At 34.2% G+C, this 25,012-nt stretch overlaps 1 protein-coding gene across 1 annotated transcript in view; it reads left to right on the plus strand.

The window, feature by feature from the left end:
• Positions 1-22,959, plus strand: part of poln (polymerase (DNA directed) nu) — a 62,693-nt gene extending 39,734 nt beyond the window's left edge. Inside the window, 8 exon segments of the mRNA NM_001100026.1 lie at positions 2,411-2,522; positions 6,268-6,350; positions 11,235-11,366; positions 15,187-15,297; positions 15,377-15,452; positions 19,201-19,268; positions 22,073-22,134; positions 22,466-22,959. Of these exon segments, the coding sequence (NP_001093496.1) occupies positions 2,411-2,522; positions 6,268-6,350; positions 11,235-11,366; positions 15,187-15,297; positions 15,377-15,452; positions 19,201-19,268; positions 22,073-22,134; positions 22,466-22,558 (737 nt within the window). The 3' untranslated portion in view covers positions 22,559-22,959.
• Positions 22,960-25,012: the final 2,053 nt, after the last annotated feature.

Below are 25,012 nucleotides of genomic sequence, written 5' to 3' on the forward strand. Positions count from 1 at the left end.
TAGTTCGATAACGATACTTATCACGATATCATTGATCAATAAGGTCTTTTGATTAAAGGGTTATTGACAATCAGTTGATCAAGTAATCGTTTGTATCCCTAAATAAAATGTATTAAAAGATATTTCACCCTAAATTCACCATACTCACCACTAAAAGAACAGTTTATCCTGAAATTTCTGTCACCATTAACTGACCTTCTACTTGTTCTAAACCTGTTTTACTTTGTTATTGACGTTGAACAATAATATACAATAACTTGTAGGGTAATGTCTTTGAAAACAGTGAATGCTGAAAAATAATTAAGGTTGTTCTTTTGTTTATAATTTTTTTATTTATATTGTCAGACAGCTAAAACATTTTACAAAATGTGGTAAATCAGCTGCACAAAGAGATTGGTATGCTGAAAAGCCTTTGAAATTGATAAATATAAAGATTTGACATTTATATCGGTAAAAATTATTGTGATCATTTTTTGTCATATCGCCCAGACCTAGTTGTGAATAGGTGACCAAAATTCAAAGTCTAGCCAGCGTCTAAGGACAACGTTACATTGACGTTCAATAATGACGTCAAATGGTGTTGATTTAAGGTTGTGTTGGAAAGTCGAGCCAACATCTTTAACCAACGTCATATTGATGTAAAATACTGACATTTATTCGCTAGGTATGGTAACCAAAATCCAACGCCTGATAGACGTCATTGTGGTACTTTCCATACAACGTCAAGCTGTACATCATTATATTTGATATTTAATTGATTTTAGGTTTCACATTGTTGTTGGGTTCTGATTTCAGCCCGATTTTCATTTTTAAACAACGTCCCCACAACGTTGGGGTACAATGTTAATCTGATTTCATGTTGATGTCCTGTGCCTGATTAAAAAAGATTAAACTGCAATTTAGAGAAGGTTCATTATTAATAAACTGTCCATCAAAAGATACACATACTGCCTAGAGGATCTTTAGTCAAGAGGATTTAAGGTTTCATTAATATGAGTCCGTTTATGAACAAAGAGCAAGGAAAAGTGACTGACACGACTTTTTTAGGTATCAATAGCAAAGTAAAAGATAAACTTTTATGTAACTGGCTAGCATACTGCTCATTCATAATTATATTGATGCTGTATATTCGTTTATTCATTAATGTTCTTTTGTATATATTAATATATACAATTATATATTAACATATACAATTATATATACAGTTAAAGTCAGAATTATTAGCCCCCTTTTGAGTTTTTTTTTTTTTTCTTTAAATATTTCCTAAATAATGTGTAAGAGAGCAAGGAAATGTTCACAGTATGTTTGATAATATTTTTTCTTCTGGAGAAAGTCATATTTGTTAGCATATTTGTTATAAAATTATTTGCCCCTTTAAGCACATTTTTTTCTCGATAGTCTATAGAACAAACCATCCTTTTACAACAACTTGCCTAATTACCCTAACCTGCATAGTTAACCTAATTAACCTAGTTAACCCTTTAAATGTCAATTTAAGCTGTATAGAAAAGTGTATAGTGTCTTGAAAAATATCTAGTTAAATATTAGTTACTGTCATCATGGCAAAGATAAAATGAATCAGTTATTAGAAATAAGTTTTTAAAACTATTATGTTAAGAAATGTGCTGAAACAATCTTCCCTCCGTTAAACAGAAATTGGGGGAATAAATAAACAGAGGCATTAATAATTCTGGGGGGCTAATAATTCTGACTTCAACTGTACATTAATATATGAAGAAATGTATGTACTGAACAAATTGATTTGTTTTTATTTTAACGATAAAAAAATTCAGAACAGCTCTTTTGCCGTCTTCATTGTCTGTTTTTACCACTCAGCTGATGCCGAACAATTTAAATCGGTTTACATAACGCTTGAGGTGATGCTTGTGCAAAAGATGAGCCACTTGCTGTTTCTGATTCTCTGAAACTGTTATGCTATACATGCAGCAACAGCCTGATAATACTTTCTCCTCTCACTCAGGACTGTTTTTCTTTAGCAGATAAAGTTCAGATTGCGCTCAGTAACTATGCATGCTAGGTTATGCTCAACAAAAACAAACACTAATACACAGCACGCGCGCACACACACATTATTGTCAAGAACTTGGAAATATGTTGCCAGTGTTGTGTGTGTGAGGGTGAGTCAGCGCTCTGGCAATCACTGCAGTATCTCTCTCTCTCACACACACATACACACACTTATCCTCTCACACATTCTCTTTTATCTGACAGAGAAGCTGCTGGGTGCATTTCTGTTCCTGCTGACACAGATGGGAAAGATGCCAATAGACCCGTTCGCTCCCATCTTCCTCCCTCTTTATCTTGTTATTAGGAAGGAGATATGAAAAGTTGGTGCAGTTGAAGATTTCGAAGAGGTCATTTTGACATCTGTCTCTCTGTGTGTGTTTAGATTTCTGTCAGGTGGAGCTGCGTCTTTTGGCTCATCTTTCGGCCGACCCTCAGCTTCTGAGAATCTTTCAGAGCCCTGAAGCAGACGCTTTCACCATGCTGGCAGCCCAGTGGTGCGTTTACATGCTGTATAAGTGTCATCTTCCCAACACACATTGTTCTTCATTTAGACCTGTAAATATTTGTGGATGATTTTAGTAGGATGCATGTAAATAGGAGAAGGCTTTTGAACTGACATAATGCTGAAAAAAATCAGTGAGCTAATTCTGTTTTGAGCTTTATCACATAATGCTGAAAAAAATGTATCACAGCAAATGTTTACAGAATAGCATTTTACAACACTGACAATAGTTATATGAAAAATGTTTGTTGAGCACCAGATCAGCATATTATAATTATTTTTGAGTGTGTGACACTCAATTCTCAATTCTGAAGATACAGCTTTGTCACAGGGAAAAAAGTAAAATGTGAAAAAAAGAAAACAATTCACAGTTTGGCAATAAATATATACTATATTGGGTAATATAATAAAAAATAAAATAAATACAGCCTCATTAAAATGAAATATTTCATTCAAAACATTAAAAATTAATTCTATATAGTACAAGAAGACATCGGTTCTGGTCTCAGGGTAACATCAGTGGTTAAACATCACTTTGAACACTTGTTTTGCTCCTTGTCTTGCAGCAGGGGCGTGAGTGTTTTGTTTTGTTTGTCTTCACAGTAATAAATTCATCATTGGTTTCCAAAAAATCCAAACACTCATTCGGTAATCTAAATACTGTAGATGCTGGCACCAGTGAGTGTTTTTGTAATTGATTAAACCAGCGATGCCCAAACTAGAGCCTGTGGGCCAAAGTTAGCCCACTATAACTTTTGATTTGGTCCACCATCCCATCTGAAAGGAAAGTGAGAATGATAGAAACGGGTTGGGGCGAATGCCCCGAACAAAGAGATCATCATTTCTAATTTGATGTAACCCTTTTGCTGGTTTTAGTGCTTTTTAATTATCTTATTTAGACCAAACTGAAATTAAATGGTTTAATTAAATGTTGTAAATGACCTTTTTTACAATGTAAATACTGTCACTTGATGGCTATGCAGAAGACATTGATGACCAAATCAAGGCAAAAATTATGTAATTCTGAGATTTTGTTTTTGCTGTAATAAGTTCTTTGTAAAATAAAAAAAAATGCTGTTTTAGTTAATATAATTCAGTGTTTTCTAGTCATTTTTAAACATTATTAAGAAATTACCGGTGGCAACTATAATTACCTTTGGCCCACTAGCCTCAATCAAGTTTGGTTTTGGCCCTTCATTAGAAAAAGTTTGGTCACACCTGTTCTAAACCATGAAGAATCGTGGTAATTTATCCAATTTATGAGCATGCAGTTTTCAGGGTCTCAACTTAAAGACTTTTAAACATGTTCCCCAATAATAATATTTTGCTTGCAGCATTCTATATTATACTGTTAGCTCCTTTATTGTTTTCTAAGTCATTTTTTTATTGTGTGAATGCTGGAATGATTAAAAAGCATTATTGATTTGACATATCTTGTGGTTAAAAAAGGGACATTTAATGCATGGTATACAAACAGTGTTTAACATGCTCTGGTCAAATACCTGTAATGTTCAGATTTTAGAAAGAGAGTCAACCGTAAAGTGTGCTAGATGCTCGGTGTTGACATGAGGGCAAGGTGTCCTGCAGTACCAGTCTGTGTGTTTCACCCTCAGGCTGTGTGCAGTGAACCAGATAAAGAGCAAGCCAGAGAAGAGATAGGAAGAGATGAGAGCCGATCAGTCTGATGCTCACATCTCCACCGTTACTGTAGCTCACTCTGACAGACCTGTCAAGAGAAAGTGTGATTTGATTGTTGACAGGAGCACTATTTGTGTGTGAGGATAGATATGTGCCTCCAAACTCTGTAATAGGGCTGCACAATATATTACAAAATTATTGCTATCGCGATAATAGTACAGTGCTCAGCATATGTAATTACACCCCTCACAAATCTATCTTTTAAATTCATATTTTTAATTGGAAGCTAAACAAAACTATATTTGTGCATATACAGTTGAAGTCAGAATTAATAGCCCCACTTTGATTTTTTTTTTCTTCCTTTTTTCAAATATTTCCTAAATGATGTTTAACAGAGCAAGGAAATTTTCACAGTATGTCTATATATTTTTTCTAATGGAGAAAGTCTTATTAGTTTTATTTCGGCTTAATTAAAAGCAGTTTTTAATTTTTTAAAATCATTTTAAGGTCAATATATCAGCCTATTTAGCTATATATTTTTTTCGATAGTCTACAGAACAAGCCATCAGTATACAATAACTTGCCTAAGTACCCTAACCTTCCTAGTTAACCTAATTAACCTAGTTAAGCCTTTAAATTTCACTTCAAGCTGTATAGAAGTGTCTTAAAATATGTAGTCAAATATTATTTACTGTCATCATGGCAAGGATAAAATAAATCAGTTATAACAGAAATTGGGAGAACAAAAATAAACGGTGGTTAATAATTCAATGAGGTAATAATTCTGTACATTAGATTAGTCAGTACTAAAGCGAAGTCTGGAGTTTATCTAACAAAGTAACTTACAATAATGGGTCAAAAACTAATACACCTACATATATATGTTATAGAAAAATATTGAATACAAATTTTAAAAAGGTGGAAAATCAAAAGACGTAAAAAAAAGAATTTGTTGAAAATTTTGTAGGTTGTATTTTTTTTTTTTTTGCAATATTTTGCTTAAATTTAATTGTATTATCTTTCAATTTCTAAATATGTTTGGTGATTAAAATTGTATTCATATATTATATTATTTATATATATATATATATATATATATATATATATATATATATATATATATATATATATATATATATATATATATATATATATATATATATAATGGATACAAATATTCATTTTCAAAATTAAGTGTACTCAATTAATCGGGCACTGTATATACATTATACATATCACAGAGGTTTGATATATTACATTAATTTTATGTATTGGTGGTTTATCCAAATTTAAAAAATCAGATGGGACCTTACTATCTTTATACCTACCTCCCCAGTAGTTGCTATTGGCTGGAGTGGCCCAAAGCTGAACCCAATGCTGAAAATAATGAATACTTATGGCTGAAGTCTCGCTTTTAATACTCCTCGATTACTAATTGTTTTGCTGTTGTTTTTATCGCTTTTACTTATTAATTGTTTGCTTTTAAATTAATTTTTTTCTCTGTTTTTAGATGTCCAATGTACAGCACTTTGGTCAACTTTGGTTGTTTTTAAATGTGCTTCATAAATAAATATTGTATTGAGTCGAGATAAGAAAGAAAAATGACAACAACCAATCTAAATATCTGTTGATGGTGTTTTAAAGACTGTTTTGCACTTTTACAGTTTTTTTTTTGTCTAAATTAGAATTAATTGGATTTGACAAATATTTTGTCTGTTTGTTTTAGTAACGTTCAATAAATTCATTTTTCTAGGGAAATGTACACTGTAAAAAATATCAATCTATCAGTACTTACCAGTATTACATATTTGTCCATAATCATGGTGCCCTATTCTGTAGCTAATTTTCCTAAAACCCCAGATCATAACAGCTCTTCTGTTGGCATATTTCTTCTTTGTGTATGTGTTGTTTTCCTCTAGAGCTGGGATTTTGAGATTATGAAGTGTGAGTGCTGACCAAACACTGGCCACTGTTGTAATGCAGAAAGACATCTGCTGGGCAGCCTCTGATTCACTGTCACTTCACAAACACTGACGCCTCTAGCATACCAGCACTGCTGCCACTTTTATTACATAAATGTCTTCATCTCTCTCTTTTAGGAAGGGTGTGAGTGAGGACAGAGTGAGTCTGGAGGACAGAGAGCAGGCCAAGCGGATCGTCTACTCTGTGGTTTATGGAGCTGGTGAGAACTGTTAGCCATGATGCACTTTAAACTCCATACATTGCCCATATTCATAACTGATACTATACCAGATCTCTAGCCTTTGAATGTGCCGTTTGGCTTCATTTGTCTTCATGCCCTCTCTCCAGGGGATGTTGCTTGCAGGATTATAAAGTCCTGCACGCTACAGCCTTTGCTCATTGGCATTCCCCTGAGGAGTAAATACCATGTTGTTAATTACTATAGAGCTGCTAGAAAATGACATCCTGACAGCGCTGATTGGGTGATGGCACTGGAGAAGTACTAACTTGTAACAGTTTTCTGAGTACATAAGATTTGAATTCAACAGCAGCAAATAATTGATCAAACAATGGTGATGAAAGAAATGTATATTTTTAAATGATTTTTAAATTAATGTTTGGTTAACTATACTATCATTCAAAAGTTTAAGGTCAGTAGGTTCTGAAAGGATTTGCTATGTTCACCAAGCCTGCATTTTTTTGATCAACATACAGTAAAACCATGTGGACATTTCATTACATTTAAAAAAAGAATTCTTCTATAGTTTATTTTGCTATCCCTGATTAATAAAGGGACCAAGCCGAAAAGAAATTAATGAATGAATGAATGTATTTTAAAATGTAACTTTTCTCATTATGAAAAAAATGAATATTCAACATAAGCATGTATAAATAAGTCATGTATAATTGCAAAATTAGCTTTTCTCAAACTTTTGAATAGTAGTTTACAGTTTAAGAAAAGATTTAGAAATCTGAATGTTAAAGGAGGAAATGGTTAAATAATTCATAAACAAAAAATGTTTCATAAAGTAAAATATAATTCAGTATGTTTAAAAATGTTTCTGTATTCATTTAGAATGAAGCAATTCTTAGAGTATGTCCAAAATTCATTCATTCATTCATTCATTCATTCATTTTCCTTCGGCTTAGTCTCTTATTTATCGAGGGTCGCCACAGATAAACTGCCATCTATTCTGGCATATGTTTTACACAACGAATGCTTTTCCAGCCGCAACCCACTACTGGGAAACACCTATAAACTCTTGCATTCACACAACCACTCATACGGCCTATTTATTTCATCCAATTTACCTATACCACATGTCTTTGGACTTTGGTGAAAAACAGAGCACCCGGAGGAAACCAACGTGAACACGGGAATGCCTCATTCACACTAGCAGCAACTTTGTAGGATAACATAACCACTACTGGTGCTCCTATTGGCTGTCGCTCAAGAAAGTCACTCTTCATTTGCATAAAGTTAAAGGATCCTTAATTTTGTCGCGTCACTCAACACGCCCATCTGGTCAACAACGGTCGCTTTCGCTTTCGTAGACAGAGGTCTCCGGAAGTAGTTCACTCTCCATTGAAATGAACTGTTGCTTGTCACTTTGCATACTATGTTCACCATGTTCTCACTGTCACAATTATCACATGACTGACCCTCATTAGTTATATTTTAAAGTGTCCATAGTATGCAGTGGGTCACCTGGGTACTTTTTGCACACTCTTTTATGAGTACTATGAATTCAGACATACTACTTTTGTTGCCTGATTTTCACCTCGAGTCAAGTATTTGCAATTTTGTACATAACTATAGGCACAGCATAGATATCTAAAAGGATTTTTTTCCCAATAAAAAAGAAAGGCATTGATGCTCTTCTAGAGACGGTGTAACTCAGACTTGAGGGCTTAAATCAAATGCATAGAGCCATATTGTTCATATTGGTTACTAACAGAGATCTCCTAGAATGTGGCCTCCCTGACTACAACCTCACTAGACAAGAATCTTATTGTGTGTGTGTGTGTGTGTGTGTGTGTGTGTGTGTGTGTGTGTGTGTGTGTATGTGGACAGAAGAGAGGGACCCGAAGGAGGGTGTCACTGTTCCACTTTACTTAAACTGGGTCAGCTTTAATGCATCTGTGTTTTTTTTCTCTCGTTTATATATATTTTTACCTCATTATTTCACACGTGGCTCACCAACATCTGTGTGTGAGATTTAAGTTGTTGAATACAGAAAAATCTATTTATTGTGCTCTTAGGCTTTATGCAACAGAATGAAACGCTTTTAAACCATACTGTCATCTCGGGATAACCGAGAAATACAGAGACTGTGCAAGGAAGGATATAATAAGTGACTGAGCGCTAGGAGAAAGTGAGTGAGAAAAGAGGGGGTGAGAGAGCGCCACAGTGTCAGCATATGTTGATAATCTTGCAGAAAGCGACAGGTTGTCATGGTTACCGAATACTAAAAAGAGGTGTAGCTGTAGCATAGAAAACAAATCAAAAAACGCACTCGCACTCGTCGGCAAGGGGGAGGGGTGGACAAACACACGCACACACAACTGGGTCAGAATATAAGAGGCAAACTATTGAGTATCCCAGAGAGGAGACTCATTTTAGAGATGGAGTAATTAGGCAAAAAAAAGAAGCACACTAGAGAGCAAATGATCTCAACCCCTGGCAATGTACAGCGACATACTCTTCATCATTTCTGTGAGCTTCCTCTCATATTTATTTCCCACTACATATGCTTGATATATTCATCTCCCTCTTTCTCTTGGTGTCTAGAAATAATCTCATTTACAGGCAGACAGAAGGTCAGATGAAAATGAGCCTGAGTCTTGCTAGTGTGTGAACTCTGTCCTACTTTATTCAACAGGTCACTGTGTGTAAAACAGGCAGCATGGGATTCAGCGATGTCATGTGACCAGCTAGTTGTATTATTCTTGTTGTATCTGTCTTTATTGATTAGATTAGTGCACACTTTCTATTGAAAAAAGTTTATCTACATCAGATGTTACATTGTTCTCTAGGTATTCATTAGTGCTGCCTCTAAGAAGCAGTGTATTTGTAACGCTATAATTATGGCTGGCGATCTAAACAAACCATTAGACCTAAGTATTGAATTCTGGCACAGCTTATTTGTTCTAGAAATGATGATTCATCAAATTGTTGGACTTGCCATGCAGTTGTGTGCAATTGTTGTTATGCATCATATAGATGTTATTTATCTCAGTGGTTATATAAAAGATAAAAAGAAAAGTGTCTCAGAACATTGAGAGGTTTGTGCTTGACAATAATGTTTTTAAAACATCACTTAGGCCTTACTTATTTAGTTTAAAAAAAACATGACAAATTGATATGTTTTTATAAATATTAAAATCTTATCAATTTAGAGATGTGATGGCAAAGCTGAATTTTCAGCACTCCGTATATACAGTGGAGAAAATAAGTATTAAACACCACACCATTTTTTTCACAACAACAAGAAAGGTTGACTTGGAATTTTCACCAGATGTTAATAACAACCAATAAAATACATTTATGAAAAGAAAACTTATCTAATATGTTTACAAATGAAGTTATGTGTAATAAAATAAAATGACAAAGAAATACAAAAAAAAGTATTGACCTTATTCTCCGCAGATGAGCGGGCGCTGCCATTTGAATCTTTTTGGCAAGAGACTTCCGGTCTCATTCACTTCCATTCATTTTTAGACATTAAAAACTGCTCGTTTCGCTGTTTGATGTTGCAAACTGATATTTCCTTGTTATATTATTCTACTTGGTCTGTATAGTCATGCAAACATTTGTTTGTAGAGCAAGTAGTTTGACCGTTTTTTGCCGTTTATTATTCCTTGTCATTTCTCCCATAGGCGACTGAAACGGAAGTTCTAAGACAATCGCGAAAACAGGCGCACTTCCGCATTTTAGAATAAGGTCAGTAGAAGACATGAAGAAAGGGAGGTGGAGAAAGACAATAAAGGCCTAGACAGCAGCTGAAATCTCTCGTAGTTATTCAGCAACCCTCTGCCCTTGGTCAGTGTAAATTAATATTAGCTGCTTTAGTCCAACATCAACATATTCGCAGGATGATGAAGATGAAATCAGAGAGGACAATTCAGCAAGACAAAGATTCAAAACACAGCCAAGGAAACTCTCAAATGTTTTTTATTTATTTTTTGGTGATGGCAGCTTAAAGATGACTCTCAAATGTAGATTGAAGTCACATGCATTGCTCACATTGCATTTTTTCCCACAGACTTCAACAGAGAGTAAAAACCTTGATGGTTCTGTGGGTTTTGTCTATCCAAACTGATTTTTATTTTGTATTTTAAATAGGATTTGAGTCAGGTGCTAGGCCATTCTACAGCTTGATTTTCATTCTATAAAACAATGTGAGAGTTTCCTTGGCTGTGTTTTGGATTATTGTCTTGCTGAAATGTCCACTCTGGTTTCATCTTCATCATCCTGCTAATATGTTGATGTTGTACTGAAGCAGCTAATATTAATTTACGCTGACCAAAGGCAGAGGATTGCTGAATAACTTTCAGCAGATTTCAGCTGCTGTCTGGGCTTTCACTGCTTTTCTAAACCTCCCCTTCTTCATGCTTTCAATGCTTTTCCCCCTTGTCATTTTATTTTATTACACATAATTTTATTTGTAATCTAATTAGTTTAGTTTTCTTTTTATGAATGCATTTCTTTGGTTATTAACATTTTATCAACAGCCCCTTTAGAAATATGTTTTCTAAGAAAAAAGGAGAGGTGTTGAATACTTATTTCCTCTACTGTACATATATGTACCATATGTATGTATATTATATATTATATAAGGTTCATTAAAAATATAAATAGAGGCAAAAGTCAGTGCTCAATTGCATGTTTTTACGCCATTACATTTGTTGTCATGGTAGTTGTCGTCATAGCAACATCAGGGGAATAGGTTACTCATTTGAACCCTTTTCTCGCCAATCATTCTGTGCCGCAACTCACCTCATTTCATCTTTTTTTGTCTCACCTTGAACTGTTTTGAGCTTGGGATATTTCTGTTCTCTTTTGCTATTGTCTACTGACTCTCTCCATCTTTCTCACACACAGGAAGAGAGCGGTTATCTGGTATTCTGGGTGTGAGTGCAGAGGAGGCCAGTCGTTTTCAGGACTCTTTCCTAAAGACATATAGAGAGGTGCCGGCCTTCATCCAGCACACCATCCAGCACTGCCAGAGTCACGGTGTGTTTGATTAACACTACAGATTTCAAGAAATGAAGCTGACAATCACTCAACAAAAACGCTCACCGCACGGTGCTGTATGTATAAAACTGCCGCTAAGACACACTGATATTACACACGTCATGCTATTTACTCTAAGGTGTTAAAATGCTCACAGCCATTCTTTCACAATTACTTCTCTGACATTGCAGTTTCTCAGAACCATATTATTCTGCCAATGTTTGTTTCAGTGTTGCTTCAAAAATGTGTAGTAATATAAAATGTACACTTTGTTTTGTGTGGCAATAAAAAGCAGAGGACAGGACAATTAAATAGAATAAATATATGAAATTGATAAGAAAAACAGACATAATTCTAGCTATGTTCTTTTTTGTCAGGCATTTAATCTTGTCTTAGAGTTTTTTAATTACTGTAGTGTTATTCAGGGTGTCCGTGGGGTCTTAAAAAGTCTTAATGTCTTAAATTTCAAAATCATAATTTTAGGCCTTAAAAAGTCTTGTATTGTTTTGTAAGTCTTCATTTTCTTTTGTCCATGTAAAGCTATACCCACTCGGGCCAACACTCATCCAATCTCCATCATTCAGACAAAAGTTTTTTGTTTATTCACTCATATTTATGATCTCTATTTACCGACTCTATTTAAGTTTCGATTTATAAGCATATTTTTAAAGTTTAATATTTTTTTAATGTTTAATTATCTTCCTTACTATAACATTTGTTTTTAATGTTTTTTTAATGTTGGGCCATTAGGGAAAAAAGCATTAGCATTTAGCTTTGTGTTAGGCTGAAATTTCATTTATAACGGTTTTAAAAAGGTCTTAAAAAGTCTTAAATTAGACTTGATGAAACCTGTAGAAACCCTGGTTATTGGTTGAATGATGTTATTTAAACTTTGTTTGAACTGGTTAGTAGTAGTATCTCAGTGAGTGTCTTTTACCAGCCAATTGAAAGAAAAATTATTGCTTTCGCATCTTGTCCTTGAATGAAATCTCCTTATCAGCTCAAATTTGAAAGAGGTACAAATGTTATGGGAACTAGCACCACTACCTCTTACTAATGAAATATTATTGACTCTTTCTAACTGTACCGTTTTTGCCATCGAACATTTTGTAGATTTAACTGCATCCTTCAACCTCAAGTCAGAATCTTTATAAAGTATGCATTGTAAGTGTCAAATCACACTGTAAGGTATGCTGAAACTTTCAGTGTTCAGGGAGTCACTCATCCAGAACTAATAGTTCCTGCAAGTGCCCTCATTACACAATCAATACAGTATCGCTCTGGCACAGCAACAGAACACCTGCTATCATTTTTTTGCTGCGAAATTTATCGGGTTCTGAGAGGGAGAAATTAGTTTTTTTTAAAGCAAAAATGGAGAAGGGCTGTTCTAGAACAGGGAGTTCTAGCAGAAGCGTCTAAGCTACAGCTTATGGAGACTCTCTGTGCCGCCTTTTGATTTTATGAATAGAGACAAGATGCATACAGGACCTTTGTCAAAGTTGAAAAGGAGAATAACAAATTCTCTGCTAATTCATGCTGTGATTCAGTGGCCTCAAAATGTGTTTGGACATTTGGGATAATTCTTAAAAATTAAAGTTGTCATCATTTACTTACTTCAATGTTATTCTAAACCTGTCTGACAAACTAGCTTCAAAACCAAATCAGGTTTATTTAATTCAATTCAATAAACTTTATTGTCTATCCTACAAGGCTTAGAAAATTGTCTTTAGACGTAAGCTCACACACAACAACAAAACATAAATACACTGACCAGGGTGTTGAAAAAAATTCTTAAATTTACTGAAATATTGTGTTGTAGGTCTTAAATCTTTTTTTTTTTTTTTTTTTTTTTTTTTTTTTACAGGTATTTATTTTCCTTTGTTCATGTATAGCTACCAAATCTGGCCATTAACACCCATAAAATCGCCAACAATTGCAATCTCAATAAAGCATTTAACTTTTTATGTAAAAATAGCATTTAATTACTTTCCTTACAGTTACATTTGTTTAAAATTTCTCCATTTATTTAGATACTGACCAGGCCTAGAATTATTTATCAATAAAGTATGATTATTATTATTATTATTATATTAAATCTGTTAAATTATAACAATATTTTGATAGGGCAAAATCTTTTCCAACTGGGACTTTCAAATAAAATCCCTAGCATTTAGCCCTGTATGTCTAAAATTTCATTCATAATAGTCTTAAAAGTGTCTTAAAGTCTTACATTTAACTTGGTGAAACCTGTAGAAACCCTGACTGACACACAAAAAAATCCTATATAATAAAACCAATGGCAGTGAGAATAATTGAAAATCAATTTTCACACCTAAATATTTAAAACAACTCACCTGTTCAAATTCCCTACAAAATGTTTGTATTTTGTTTGTCCCACAACACATTTCTTTCATCTTACTAGTGTTAAGCTGCAAGTAATTCTCTGTTGTGTCCAACTTGTGATAAAATTGACAAAATTTAGAGAAATATCCAATAACTGAGTACCATTTACACATCCCACCAATGCCATATCATCTTCTTGACAAGTGTCAGATTTTCATTTTTACAAGTTATATCATTTATATACACTACCGGTCAAGTTTGGGGTCAGTTTTTTTTTTCCATTATTTATTTTTCAAGAAAATTACTCTTCATCAAGAAGGCATTTAATAAATGTAAAATAAATTATTAATTTTTTTTTTTAAAACCGCCTTTTTGTGCATGTATTTTCAAATAAAATTATTACTCCTGTCATTATTTATTTTATTTCTATTATCATTATTAATAATTATAATAATTATAATAATAATAATAATAATAATAATTAATATTAGAGTGATTTCTGAAGGATCATGTGACTCTGAAGACTGGAGAAATGAAGCTGAAAATTCATTTTTAAAATCACTATATTAAATTATTCAATTAAATGATAAACTACTTTTGAACAGTTGTTTTATAGCAATAAAACAAATAATAAACCAATAAGATTTCACAATTTTACAATGTTTACTGTATTTTTGATGAAATAATTGCAGTTTTGTTGAGCAGGAGAACCTTATTTAAAAAAAAATTAAAGTAGTGTAAATAGAAACTAAAATTGGTGATAAAACTTGAGGAAGGCCAGTATTAATAACCACATTTTCAGACTTCTTACCATAAAATAATACATGTTGTGGTCGATCCCGCAAGAAACTTGTCCACAGAATAAGCATTTGGTGTATTTGCAAATCTTCCAATCGCTTCAAAAGAAAATCTACATTTACTTTATTAAAGGCGGAGGAAAAATCCTAACCTAAAGTAAGATCCTAACACAGAAATCTGTCGCATCCAAATATTTCTAAGCCTTATCTATCAGAGTGTGGGTGGCATCTTCTGACATGCAATACTATAAGACCAATACACACAATCATTTAGTATTTTACACACATACATGGATACACCACTTCTGGGCATTATCAACAATAGCAGTGGCACATTCCGGTCAAGTGTCATCGCTGTTGTTCCTACACCCGCGTTGAGCTGCACACATTCCTGAACACTGTTACACATATACATATGGGGGATCTGTCTTTGTGACCCATAACTCCTGGCGCTTTCTGTGCTTCTGGGAAAAAGATTTTCCGAATGAGTCCATCAGCTGACCTCACTCTTTTCCAACAGGGGTTTATGTGTAAAGCTTGACCCATTGTTTGACTTACCCCGGAATGCACTGGCATGAATGACTCCTAAAGAGTCTGTGTGTGAATGAGTGACTGAATATAATAAGGCTGAATGAGTGAGTAAGTTGCTGTTTGTGTGTTCTTTCTTATTGATGCCTTAGGTTTTGTCAGGTCCATAATGGGAAGGCGCCGTTTTCTCCCGCACATTCACTCTGCTGACTGGAGCCTTCGAAACCAAGCAGAGAGACAGGCTGTCAACTTTGTGCTACAGGGTATTGTGTGCCTTTCTACTTGTGTTTGTAATGTTTAGCGCATCTGGGATTGTCACAGAGGCTCTGTGTTTCCCATCAGGCTCAGCTGCAGACCTAGCCAAATTGGCCATGATCAGAATCTGCTCCCAAGTGTCGTCTGACTCTCAAACTGCCAGGTATATACATCTGTTCATCTTTCCACTCCTTCCCCTATTATATTATGTATTTGAATACTACACTTTGTATGCACTCTTTAAAAAAATGAACTTTATAAATCAAAGGTTCTCTATAAACAACTTTAAAGACCTTTATACTATACAAAAAGATTTAATTGTGAAAGAGGCTGTTAGAAATAATATGTTCTTTTATGCTAATAAAATACGTTGTTTTTTTTACTGGAAATTTCTTTAAAGAATCAATGATGTTTATTTTATAGCACTACTGCAAAAACTAATTTTAATTCTATTTTAATTGACGCATATGCTTACTCATGAACTGTAAAAAAAAGTTGACTTAACTTAAAGTTTTGAAGTAACAAACTTCAGGACATTTTTGAGTTTATTCAACTTAAATCAAGTCAAGTGGAGTAATTGGGTTGAAAGTTGAGTCAACTCAAAAACGTCCTAAAGTTTGTTGCCTTAATTTTAAATTGAGTCAACTTTTTTTTTCACAGTGCGGATTGTTCTTTTATGATCGTCCATTTGTTGTTAAAGGGCCATGAAAGCCCTCTTTTAGTTCAAGTCTACCTCAGAATAAAAAAAAATGCTTCATAATGGGCATGGAGCTCTGCGAGCAGAGGGAGGAGTGTGCATAGCCGGCAAAGCAAGGGAAATAAGGGGAGCAAACAACTGTTAGTTGGCTCACAAAGTGAGACACAAACCGTGAGAAGACCCCTGATTTTAAAATTTACAAAGTTTAAATGTTAGGAAATAAACAGTAATTTGAAGCCCTGATACATCTATTATTCGTTATTTCATATATACATAACCACAATTTGTTCTATTATTATAAAGATAATCGTGTTTATATAAACACTATAAATGAGGAGGACTTCTCCCCTCCTGAGTCCCTGGGTCTGAATGCAGACACAGTGGATAGCAGTGCAGCAGGTCTCTTTCAGTGTCTATTCCAACCATTAGCCCTGCCGGTAATCTGGAGGATTTTAAACATTGGCGAACAGCAGCACGGATATAGGCGATGTGTCTGAATGGTAACAACTCAACTGATAAAAGACTAGGTCCGCCATTCTCCAATTTTTTTACAGCTCTCCCGACAAAAATGCTTGCTGCAAACAAACAGCTTTGCTGTATCGGGCCTGACAAAATCGCGGTGAAAAACATGCAAAAAACCCTGTGAATTATGGAAACAAACACATACAACCCATACCGTGCAGAACTGTTCTCACCTAGTCATTGGGTCACAGTTTGGCAGGTCTGCCTTGCTTTCGGAAAGCACATGCTCTCATGAATAAATAGGAAGCAGGGTCTTCTTATAGGATAAGAAAACTCTGCTATGAATAATGACAGAAACTGACGCGTCATCTCTCCACTAGCAGATTCACGATATGTTGCCGATTCTGATCCCGCCCCAAATGTTATTTTAAACCCGGAAGATGAAATTAGCTGACACAAGCTCCAAATTATCCAAGTAAAGCTGATGTTGGGGCTAATGTTGTCTTAACTGATGCTCAACATAAACAAATCTATTCACATTTTTGAAAAGTACTCCAGGGTGTCCTGGACCTTTAAAGATGCGAATTTGTCACAATGTACGGCAAAGTTCATTGTTTTATGTCAGAAATAGTTGGTCTAAAAAATTCTTTGTTGAAATAGCGCTGTATATGTATTGTAAAAAAAAAAAAAAAAAACGATTTAAATTTTAAGGCAACATACTTAACTCAACTTAAATTGTGTCAAGTGCAGTAATTTGGTTGAAAATTGAGTACTCAAAATGTCTTGAAGTTTGTTGTCTTCAAATTTTAAGTTGAGTCAACTTTTTTTTACAGTGTGGATTGTTCTTTTATGATCATCCATTTATTGGCAAAATTTTTGGCAAAATTCATTGTTTTATATCAGAAATAGTCAGTCTTAAAATTGTTTGTTGAAATAGCCCTGTTGTATGTGTATTGTATGCTGTTATCCTTAAACACTAAAAATAAATTAACAAATTAGATGTTAAAATAAATAAAATTGGTTTTCTGAAGCATCCGTATAGATTACACAAACTGAAAAAAATCGGACCCCCAATAGTCAATGCATAATTCACACACTGCATATTAGGTCTGCACAATATATAGTTTTAGCATTGATATCACAATGTGATCATTCACAATAGTCACATTGCGAGTATATGCAAAGTTGAGTCTGGATTATAATTGTATGAGGATTTTAAAAGCATGAAGACAAAGAAAAATTATATTCATTTGTAACTTTAAGATTACGAAATGATTAATTGCATTAAATTGTTAATACAACAAATACCATGCAAAATTATTTTACATTTGATTATTCAATTACTGTATGCTAAATACAGTTAGACTCATAGAAAAACAATAAAAGACTGTTAATTAAATTTGTATCTATTTCTTTATTGAGTTAATCTATCTAGATTGTTTATGACATTTTATGCTAATGCACTCCCCTACAGAATCATCCCAATCAATCTTAAATCATTATTTTATCCCAAATAGTTATTCAACTCATCTAGGTACATTGTATTCATAATTACAAAATATATCGGAGAATAAAAAAATAAAGCATAGGTAGTGCTGTCGCCTCACAGCGAGAAGGTCGCTAGTTCGAGGCTCGGCTGGGTCAGTTGGCGTTTCTGTGAGGAGTTTGCATGTTCTCCCTGCATTCACGTGGGTTTCCTCCGGGTGCTCCGGTTTCCCCCACATTTCAAAGACAGGTGAATTGGGTTGGCTAAATTTTCCGTAGTGTATGTGTGCGAATGAGTGTGTGTAGATGTTTACCAGAGATGGGTTGCAGCTCTAAGAGCATCCGCTGCGTAAAAACATATGCTGGATAAGTTAGCGGTTCATTCCGCTGTGGCGACCCCAGATTAATAATGGGACTAAGCCAAAAAGAAAATGTATGAATGATAAAAAAATATATAGATTTTTCCAATATTGTGCAGCCCTACTGCATATATGTATTGTAAAATCCCAATTAAATAACATTTCATATAAGTGGTACAACCACACAAGGACTGTCAGTTTGGTTCGTCCCATGCTTATTTGCATTATTATATCTGAGAATGAGATTCTAACAGCAGCAAATATGACACAATGTTACCGATTAACTCTTATTTAGAAAGCAGGGCATATCCTGCCATATATTGTGTTTTACAGTTTCTCCCATAGTAGCACAAGTGAATGTCATCTACAGTATAGTCCTTAGTATCGTTCTCTAAAAATCAAAACCTATTTTGCATCATGTATTAGTCTTAGTTTATTCATTTATTCATATGCAAAGATTTTCCAGAAGTTTTTAAAAGATATTTCTTTGATGCTTTCGTATTTACGGATATTTTTTCTTTCTCGTTGAGCATATCCTTGATCTTATCACTGTCTTTTTCTGCCTCGCCCCATCTGTGCGAATCTATCAACTTGCTGTGCAGCGCTATATATTACAGTCATTTATCTTTGTTAGCATCCCTCCATCCCTCCCTCTTCATTCTTTCTCCTCACCCCTCCCTCCAAGTCTCTTTCTATTGCGTTCAGTGAGTATTAGGAGTTATGTCTGCAGTAGATGGCTTCCAGACCAATGTAGACCGCTAACATTACTGAATTGTTTAATGTAATATAACCGCCACACTCCAGGAACTAATCACATCAAGAGATGGTGGTCACGGTCAGGCTATTATATCGCCGCATTAAGACTGATAGTCCTGTTTTAGTTTATCTATGTGTCTTTATCTTTTTAGACTGGTGGCTCAGATCCATGATGAGCTGCTGTTTGAAGTGGAGATTTCACAATTGGACCAGTTTGCTGGTGAGGGAAAAAACAACAAATCATGCCTAATTGTCTAGTTTGTAAAATAACTAATTTATGAAAAAACTAAAAATACTAATGTCTGAAAATCAAAAAAAATAAATATATATTTGTAGAGGTATTCCTAACTTCAATATACCATTACATTTACATTTAGTCATTTATCAAATGCCTTTGTCCAAACTGACTTGCAATGAGGAGGCATTCAGCAATTCAACAAAAAAGAGGCAATACACACAAGATGTAAAAGTTATACAAAGTAACTTGTTTGTGCTCACAGAATAAGTACTAGAGTAAGAGTTTTTTTTTTTTATTGAGAGGGAGCGAGAGAAAGTTCTTCTATAGGGGGTCTTGGTTTTACTCACTGGGGTTAAGTGCTCTTGAGAAATATGGGTTTTTAGTTGTCACATATCATGATAATGAACATGCACACTATTGATATCATGGGCACTTTAAAATACCTTGAATAATTATATTTTATATACACATTTGGAGTGCTTTTTAAGAATAGTCAGATTGTTGTATTTGCAGTGCTGTTCATCAAGTAGTGCTTGAAGATACAATAGGCGATTTATTTTCAGACATGAACATAATTGTGTTGTGCAGGCTTACCACATTGAAAATGAATTGACTATTCATAGGCCTTTTGTTTGTTAACTCTGTACAGTAAGGCATCATTTGTTAACAGTTAATTAAACTAAAGTAAATGTAATAACTACAAAAGCATTTATAATTTTTAGATGTTGTTAATTTCTTAGTTAATGCTTAATAAGACATTAAGAAAGTAATATTTGATCTATTTAATTGAGTTAATAACTAATAAGAATCAGTTGTTTTAATGCAAATCTGTCCTATTGTACTTTTGTGATTTACTTACTTTAAAATGTGTCTTTTTTTTAACTCTGAACATGTACAGTGGAGAAAATAAGTATTAAATAAGTATTCATAAAAGTGCTGTTGACTTAAATTTTCACCAGATGTTAGTAACAACCAAAAAAAATCCATATATGCAAAGAAAACAAATCTAATTAGTTTACAAATTAAGTTATGTGTAATAAATTGAAATCATTCCAGGAAAAAGTATTGAACACATGAAAAAAGGGTGGTGGAGAAAGGCAATGAAGGCCCAGACAGCAGCTGAAATCTCTTAGTAGATATTCAGCAACCCTCTGCCCTTCATCAGTGTAAATTAATATTAGCTGCTTTAGTCCAACATCGTCATTAGCAGGATGACAAAGATGAAACCAGGGTGAGCAATTCAGCAAGACAATAATCCAAAATACAGCCAAAGAAACTCTCAAATGGTTTAGATCCGTGGTTCTCAAACATTTTTCACCAAGTACCACCTCAGCAAAAAAATACCTCCCCAAGTACCACCATACTAGTAGTAAAATACAGTAGGGTAGTAAGCCTAATTAAGCATCTACAGAGCTGCACATTTAAAAAATGAGGCATATTAATTCCTATTATTAAGTATACATAATATTGTCAGCAACTTTAACATTATAAATAGTTTGAACGTTAACTACGCTTGCAGGTAAAAAAGTCACTGTTTAAATTAAAATGTAATAAATCCAATTTTTTGATAAATTTTTAAATATATGTTGCATGTACATATGACATTTAAAAAAAATTAAAATCTAAATGTTAACTTGTACATTACTAGGAAACCCGTTTTTCTCAGATCTCACTGCTGCACTTTGGTACAAGTTTTATTTTTGGAGAAAATTAAAATGCACTGCAGTGTTTAGGTGTTTTGTGTTTGTCTAAGCTTTTCACTCATTATAGCACACGTGCTGCTGATGATGTGACAATAAAAGTGATTTGATTCGATTTGAGTTTGTCTGAGATGTAACAAGACATCCAAATAAAAGATTGTTCAGACTTGCATAATAAATAAAACGTAAATAAATGATGAATTCTTGTGCGTGCTTGTACCACTTGATCCTCAGGTGCACGTATCTGCTCTGCAAGTTGCATGCGCCTCTTTCTCTAGTTCTGCGCCAATTGGATTGATTTTTAGCAGCTGATGATGCGATGCACTAAAGTAAACATTCTAAGCACATCGCTTTGTAGGCTTCAGAAAACAGCCAATGCGGATCACATTGGTGTTATCATAGGCGTCAAAAGGATTAAAATGGTATTAATTTTTTCTTTCATTATTCCTCTGCATACCACTAGAAGTAAGCCAGCGTACCACTAGTGATACAGGTACCACAGTTTGAGAACCACTATTTTGGAGAAAGAAAATTTAGCTGTAGAATGGCCCCGTCAATCACCTTACTTGAATCCAATAGAAAATTTAAAATAAAGATTTTACACTCTGAAAGCATCACACCTGAGCAATGCATGTGACTTCATTCTCCATATGAGAAGCTGCCATCACCAAAAAATAATTTTAAATCAAAAGTATTAAATATTTTTTAGTAGTTCAGTACTTTCTTCTTGTGTAATTACATTGTTATTATACATAACACATTTTTTTTAGATTTTTTTATTTTATTTTTTTATTTGTGTTGTTTCGGTTTTTACTAAAATCTGGTTCAATTCCACGTCAGCAGCTCCTTTAGAAATATTATTCCCAGGAAAAACATGACGTGTTCAATACTTGTTTTCCCCATTGTAGATACAATAAAGTAACACACTATGTTTTAGTTGATATATAAGTTGTTTTAAGGGTTTTAGTTTTTGTTTGTATTAGTCACTAGTAATAAACCTGACGTTCAGCTTTAGATGTGGTCAGTAAATGGCAGTTACCTAGTGTTTGACTTTGAAAATATTGCGACTCTTATGTTGGTGAACAGCGTTGGTGAAGAAGACCATGGAATCTCTTCAGCACATTGAATACTTGAATGTGAATCTCTCTGTAAGTGAACTCCCACGCTTCATTTGAATCTCAATCAATTATCTTAACATGAATAGGAGCTTTAGATGTAGAGCAAGTAACATTCTGTGATCTACCCAGTATCTCCTTTGTTGCTTCAGACACATTTTAAAGATCTAATAGAAACCTTAATCATATTAGACAGACTATCAAACATCTGTCCAATCTAATGGCCATTCACTGTGTCACAGCGTGTGATTGGTAACCTAATTAAGCAGAACTGCATTTCCAGCTGATCTTCCCTCCTACAGCTTGGCTAAACAATGCAAGAGATTTATGTCAGAAGATGCTGGTGATTTCTCTGTGTTCTCAGGTACCTCTCAAAGTCTTGCTGTCCACGGGAAGATCATGGGGTTCAATGTATGAGATGAATCTTTCCTGCACCGCTACAGCAACTTCTGCCTGAGTCTCCCTCTCTTCCTCTCCATCCTGTAACTATGGCAACCGGGCAGCTGCAGTTCCCAATTCTTGTTTTCGCTGATGTATCCATGGGTAGCGGTAGGATCAGGCTGGATTGTACCAGTTTCTTTTTTGGGGGGCTTCCCTTGGTTCATTTTTAATCTTTATAGTGTGGGAGGCTCTTCTTGCTAGTATCTCTACATAAGATCTGGCTTTTAAAATCTTTGCTTTTGTTCAGTTAGTGTGTTTGATCATAATATATGTTCTCCAGTACATCTGTCCACACAATTGTTGTATTTTGATTCATTATTGAGTTGATGAGCCGGTGGTGTTGCTATCGGTTTCCTCAGCTGCTGTGATGGAACGTCTGTCTACTGATGAATATTAATAAACTCAGTTCCTCATCTAGTTAGTCTAGCTCACTTCATTTAAAACCTGTTAATCTTATCTCTTCCGTTTCCGCAGCACCTCTCAAGTCATTTAGCAGCCGCTCACTGGCCTTTCTCCACATCTCATTTGTGTACACACAGTCTACAAACACTGACCCAGATTTTCAGTGTCCCTTTGTGGCATCAGATCTTCTGTGTCCCTCACAATGCCTCTCTATCACTTCAAATACACCCTTGAAAATTGTGCTTTTTGAGATGTGTGTGTTTTCTCTCGCTCTCTCTCTCACTCTCTCTCTCTCTCTCTCTCTCTCTCTCTCTCTCTCTCTCTCTAAATGTGTGTGTGTGTGTGTGTGTGTGTATATATATATATATATGCATATATATATATATATATATATATCTCTCTGAATGTCATGATATCCCTGAAAGCCTTTTCTTAAAGGTCTGGCACTGAGAAGTATACACATTTTATTCTGCTAGGTCATGATCTGTTTGTTCCCCCAAAGTCATTAAATAATTCTTCACATGTGGTGAAGGAGAAGGTCTATTAGGATATGTAATGAGGTATAAATAATTGGATGATGTTTTGAACTAATTTGAGCCTTCTTTATTAAATGAGCTGTATGTAAGGAATGCCATGGATGTATTGCTTTTAGCAATATATAAACATCTTGTATTAAAACTTAAAGAACGTAACCTTCCCTTTGCTGGGTCACGACATTAATGCATGCTCCCAAGAACCTCTTTCACTTTGCATGACGCATAAATTGAATGCTTATACAATGTTCAAGATTAAATATAAATGAGTAGTCTCTTACACATTATATTCATTATAATTGATATAAACATTATAATCATATAATCCTTTTTAATCAAACAATCATGGAAAAATAATGTTGTTTAAATAGCTCCATCCAAAATGGTACACTCTGCACTTTCACACTCAACAGCATAGTAAATGAATGTAGTGTCATACCAAATGGAACACTAACGGTTTCCCAGATGATATTTGACGGTTGCCAAATTAGTGAAATAAATACACCAAACTACAAAATAATACCTGCCATGAGAATAATCGCATTTACAATCGAGTGGCTGTATTATCACTCTCATAGGAGAATTTTGCTTTCACAATCCTGAATAAATAAAGGAATCCAACGTCAGTACCCGAAAGCTGCGCCCCTTTTGCTATATGAGCTGAACTGCAGCTGTTGAGTGTGTGAAATGTCCAACATTCAACACTTCTTTTCAACGGTTGATTAGGTGCATCATCCGTGCACTTATTCTTTTTGGAATTTCAGTATGAATGCACTACTTGCAATATTTATACGACAAAATGGCGTGGAATAGTGGATAACTTCATCTGTTGACATGATGTCAGTGATTTGCAGAGCTTAGTATCCATAAAATCAGTGGTATAAAGGAACGAATAAAAAAATACTCAAATTACTGTAACTGAGTAGATTTTAATCAAGAATTGCACTTTTAAAATGTGTACTAATACTATAGTACATTTTATTGCTTTGTCTGTACTATACTGTACTGAGCTATTTCAGTCAACCTGTAGTCAATCGTTTTTTGTCTACATTATTGGCTATGTAGAACAATCACCCATTTAATTGCCATTCCATCAAATTGCACATAGAAAAATCTGATCAAACAGACCAACCTCAAGAAACAGACGCTTTATAAATGCAGCAAACATATACAGTGCTACAATGAAGTGTTTTATATATATATATATATATATATATATATATATATATATATATATATATATATATATATATATATATATATATATATATGTTTTTTTTTTATACATGAACAGTGCATGTATTCTATCAGTACAAACTGTTGGACACTCAATGCTTGTTAATTTGGATTGAAAGTTCATAACCTGTCACAGCTGGCTTTTTGCCCCTTTGGGCTACTCAAAATCGCTCCGCATGTAAGCCCATCAGTCTACTTTGTCAGTTGTTATTGGTGTATATATTAATGTAACCTGTTTTCACTTTAAATTAATCTCACATTTTAAATGTATAGTCTATTAATCCTGAATAATTTAACTT

This window comes from Danio rerio, chromosome 7, assembly GCF_049306965.1.
Source record: "Danio rerio strain Tuebingen ecotype United States chromosome 7, GRCz12tu, whole genome shotgun sequence".
NCBI classification, from domain to species: Eukaryota; Metazoa; Chordata; class Actinopteri; order Cypriniformes; family Danionidae; genus Danio; species Danio rerio.